General features: G+C 42.0%; 1 protein-coding gene across 1 annotated transcript; it reads left to right on the forward strand.

Moving 5' to 3' along the window:
* The first annotated feature begins 442 nt into the window (after nucleotides 1–442).
* CISD1 (CDGSH iron sulfur domain 1) lies at nucleotides 443–4,956 on the forward strand. Its single transcript, XM_072424178.1, has 3 exons — nucleotides 443–591; nucleotides 2,885–3,087; nucleotides 4,547–4,956. The coding sequence occupies exons 1-3, from the start codon at nucleotides 567–569 to the stop codon at nucleotides 4,634–4,636; spliced, it is 318 nt and encodes a 105-aa protein (XP_072280279.1). The 5' UTR covers nucleotides 443–566; the 3' UTR covers nucleotides 4,637–4,956.
* The last annotated feature ends 207 nt before the right edge of the window (nucleotides 4,957–5,163 follow it).

A 5,163-nucleotide genomic window follows, 5' to 3' on the forward strand; every position in this document is an offset into this window, starting at 1 on the left:
TAGATGGTTAAGAAGCAATGCAGATACCGCCTAGTGGCAAGTAATTAGCTGCTTACTACCACTTTGACAGGAAAAAAATTTTGCTACTTTCTTTAGTGTCTTAGGACAGAATATCACAACAACAGTTCTATGTCTTTCCTAATTTTGTAGTTTTTTTAAAAAGTTGAAGAAAAAAATTTAATTTACAAACTTTGGGAATGACTCTGTTACTTGAATTTGCATTTATTGGGACAGCTTGCAGAAAATCCGTGCTATTCCTCTGCCAGTCACTAGTCGGCGCGCTGCAAGCGTCTTTGAACATTTGTTTAGCTAGAGGCACAAACATCCTATCAATATTGACACCGCGATTGCCGCCATTTTTGTGTGGTCCAGACCATTAGTCTCTAATGTGCAGAGAAGACCGGATTGGTGCTGGAAATGCAGACGTCATGTAAAGCCTAGGCTTTTCTCCTTGTGTCCGGTTTGATAGTGATTAGTGACAGCTTTGCTCTCCGGCTGTGTTAGTAAAGGAGGTGTGACCTAAGCGGCCTGTGTCCTTGACGGTTCCTGCGGTACAGAGGGAAGACATGAGTTCCAGCTACGGGGTGCGAGGTGAGGCCCCTCCCGTCACCGTACAGGGGAGGGTTTGTGTTATAGAAAGCTGCAACTTACTCTGGAGGACATATATCCAGTCTCCCATTATTTCCTAGACTTATGTAATGGGGGGCTGGGCTCTCTTATTGTTTCTGTGTCAGCATAGGGTTCATCTGCGCTGCACGTTATGGCACCGGAAGTGACATGTGTCCCCCAAAAATTGTGTATCTGGGATTTTTTATTTCTTCGTGGCCTCTCCATGCAACTGCACACAACACAATGCATTGTGGCTGACTAGACTAGCGCCCCCTCCTGGGTGAGACCCGGCTTGTGGTGCCCCCTCCTGGGTGAGACCCGGCTTGTGGTGCCCCCTCCTGGTGAGACCCGGCTTGTGCTCCCCCTGGCCCTATTGGGCAAGACCTGGCTGGCCCTCTGACTGGTGCCCCCTCCTGGGTGAGAGCCGGCTAGCACTTCCTTCAAGCCCTCTAGCTCTTAGGAGGGATTGTTATGTCTACTGTTTGTTTATTTATTTTTACCAAACATAAAATATTATTTTCCTGATTTACAAATATAATGAAATATTTATATACAACAAGTGATATCAGAATTAGTGATGTCAAGGGGAACTTGGGAAGAACTGCCAGTGACTCAGCATTCATAGGACAGCAGCTTTGCTTTTATATTCTCTGTATTTGAATGGAGCTGTTCATACATAGGTGGGCTGTGTCCCTACTCTGATCCCTTCACTTATGCAAAGCATAGTTTGAGCTACTGAGCACTATAGTCAGATGTTCAGCAAAACAGGGTGTGGAAACCCTGAAAAAACCTGGAGTTTTATTGGCACATGTGGCAGCATAGTCATAGTCAGTGATAAAAAACAGGATGGAGGGGTTGCTATCACTTCCCTATGCTTTCCCTTTTTCCCTATTCTATCCCAATCACAAGACAGTTTTGGCTGGACATAGCTTATAGAAAGAGCAGCATTTCCCTCTGCAGTATTCTCCCCAGCCCCTTTTAGCCAGGCACACCATCCGGCACTTTTCAGTAACCTGTATTGTGGCCCAACTTTTCAGCAAACCCACAAAAACAGCCAGGTAATTACTTCAAAGTTGGGTCACAATACAGGGGGCACCTACAACATCTTCCTGCCCAGCATAATAAAAAACAAAATATGCAGTGTAATGACTCTGATCCGCCATAGTTGTATAGATGCTCTATACAGAACGTGATGGTTCATAGAATTGGGTGTAAAGTCACATTCCTTCCCTTGTAGTCACACTCCTCATCATTTGTTTGAAGGAAGGGGTGTGATTACTTTCATGTTTGTTCCACTTGATCCTATGACGAGCTGTCAGCTGAAAGGGTTTTTTTTTATTTATTTTTTTTGACATTTCTTCTGCTATCCAAGAACTTCAGCATGCCACTAAATATAACTTATCTTCCATTAAATACCAACTTAATCTAATATTAAACAAGAACCGAGTCCGGACGGTGAATTTCTGCTCAGTTGCTATTGCTATCGATGTTTGGAAAGTTTATTTCTTGTTTTATGGGATGATTAATAAAAAAAAAAAAACCTAGTGGTTTTCCCCAGTCTTATTCCTATTCCTAGATTGGTATTTTGTACATTTTGGGCGTTCCTTCTAAAAGAAGGAATGTCGTTGTTTCCCAACCTCCAGGATACAACATGACTTTTGGCCAGTCTTATAATTGCCCCCTGCACAGTCTCTGACTTCTCCCGCTGTGCTGAACATAGCCAACTATAGGTGTTGCTTGGGCAGCCTCTGGAAATGACTGTCTACACCGGCTTTATTCAACCTTTTCACCATGAGGCAATCCTTGAAATAATTTTCATGTCCTCAAGGACCCCCTGCTTTAACATATCTACCCACAGCTTGCAGGACATTGTGTGGTGGTCAGTGGGAGAAATGTCACCCTTACAGATAGCCAAAACTGTCACTGGCGTCACCTGACTGGTGCAGATTGTGTATTGCTCATGGAACCTCCAGCAACCTCTGGAACACTTATATACTTCATCCCATAAATGTTTCATCTTCGATCAAATGAACCTGTGCAGCTAAAAGTTCTTCTGGAACTATAACGCTATAGTGGTCTGCATTCCCTTTCTGCTTACAAAAACAATGGGTTTTATTCCATAACTGGAACTTGTGTGCTGCAGATTTGTAACCCTACTCAACCAATCGGATATAATTACATTATTTACCTCCTATGAGAAAATGTAATATGTTGCAGTGTTGTGTAGTTACATGTTTTTGATGTGGCTTATTTGTTGTGTTTTTCTTCCCCACAGAATGGGCTGGTGCAGCCGCATTGGCTGTTGGTGCAGCGGCTGTGGGCTTTCTGGCTTACAGATCCCTGTGCTGTAAAGACAAATGCTGCAAGGCTATGGTGAACCCAGCCATACAGAAGGATAACCCCAAGGTGGTTCATGCATTTGACATGGAAGATCTAGGAGACAAAGCAGTTTATTGCCGATGCTGGAGGTCCAAAAAGGTGAGTGGGTAATAAAGTTTGGTCAAGGGCTGTAAGAGCCAACAGTTTTCCTCAGCTATCAAGAGAATCAGAAATTTGATAGACCAGGAATAAAGTCGAATGTCCGCAGCTCACAATTAGTGTCACATGACTGACCATAGGCAAAGTAATGATTAGTTTGCCAAGCAAACACTGCACATTCTTAAAGCGCATGTTACATCTATATAAAGAACACAGCTCACTGCAATAACTTTACTGCAAATGATAAGTTAATAGAAATAAGTAGCATGACAATTTTTTTCCTTAATGATTTTGGTAGCAGTCACATGACCACTATTTCTTTCCCCGGGGACAGAGATACATCAGCACATTCACGGATATCATTACCCATGCTAGGACTCCTATTTCCCATCATTCCTTTGTTCTATCCACTGCTGTAGATGGGGAGGAATGCCTGTTAGACGCACCCTGTCACTCCCTGCTTACGTCTAATCAGAAAAGGAGTGGCGAGCCTCCAGGGTGATTCCACGGTTTGTATTTCTGCAGCAGCTATGATGAGCATAAGGTGGCAATACTATTTAGGGGGGATAAAAGGCTTCATACAGCCCTGTCCCCCTAAAACAGGAAGTGATCAGAGAACAGTGAAGTTATCGGCATCAATAAGTATATTTTACCATATAAATGGAAGCAAAATATAAAGCACTTTAGTAATTAAGCTAAAATGATTTATATGCTACTACTTCTAGATGTGAACATTAAACTAAGGAGATGACTACTAAAATTGACATTGATTCCTTTCTTCAGAATAATGCTTTCAACGCTTTCAGTGCAATTTCAGGGAGCACTTGGACTTGCCGTGTCTAAACACATATCTTCATTTGTTTTACTAAGATCTTGTATTGATGATCGATGGGGTTGGACTGCTTTGTAAAAGTTTTCCAGCACATCCCAAAAATTCTTAATAGGGTTAGGTTTAGACTGTGGTCAGTCCGTGAGTCAAAATGAAGTCTCCTTAATCCATTCTTTTACAATCTGAACCCAATGAATCCTGGTATTGTCTTCTTGGAATATGCCCATGCTTTAAGGCTGCGTACACACATCCAATGGTTCTTGTCCAGTAATCAGCTCAGGGCTGATATCGGACGAGAAACTTGCGTGTGTACAGCGTCCATTGTCCAAACGACCGTCCTGGCGGATCCTCGGACGACGGACGATCATAATGGAAGCGAAGGGGGAGAGCGAGCAGCATGGTGCCGCTCCATGGTTCTCCTCTCCATAGAGCAGAACAGTGCTGTATGTATAGCACTTGTTCATGCATCGTGCAGTCCTTAGTCGTTGGAAAGGTTCGTGAAAGATTCTTTCCAACGACAATGATTGCACATGTGTATGCAGCCTAAGGGAAGAGAAAATCATTTGATTAAATAACCTGTCCAACTGAAACAGCCCCATATCATAACCAATTTTTTTTTTTTTTCCATAGTTCCCATACTGTGATGGAGCCCACACAAAACACAATGAGGAGACTGGTGACAACGTGGGCCCTTTAATCATTAAGAAGAAGGAATCTTAAGTTCGATCTTTAGTTATCAGATGCAGAAAATGATTTTGTGAACCCCAGCAAGACGGCAGAGGAATATTCTATACAATAAGGACTGTTTGCCTGTGTCTGTCATCTGCCTTAAATGTATAAGCCTGCGGTGGTGGAGGGTTTGATATGTTTGTGTCTGCCATGGAATCTAAAACTTCATGTCCACTGTATGAATTACAAACCGCTGTGTATACATTCAGTGAATACTTGTACGCTTTCTTGTTCTTCAATCTGTGACACACTGACATTGGAATGTAAAACTGATGCATAGGCATTAAATTATATACAAAATCTTAACTGAATGATCTACACAGTCTCTTGTTTGATTTGTGTATAATATAGAAGAATGAGCAGCCTCTATTGGCATTTACTGGTTTACTTGCACACGAGACCCAAGCTATAACATTTAATAAACACATGCTGTACAATTTATTAAACCTAAAAATATTTATAATTAAACTGTAATACATGATTGAATAAATGATAGAATATTGGAAAAAATGCAGTCC

The sequence above is a fragment of the Pyxicephalus adspersus genome, chromosome 10, assembly GCF_032062135.1.
Source record: "Pyxicephalus adspersus chromosome 10, UCB_Pads_2.0, whole genome shotgun sequence".
NCBI lineage: Eukaryota > Metazoa > Chordata > Amphibia > Anura > Pyxicephalidae > Pyxicephalus > Pyxicephalus adspersus.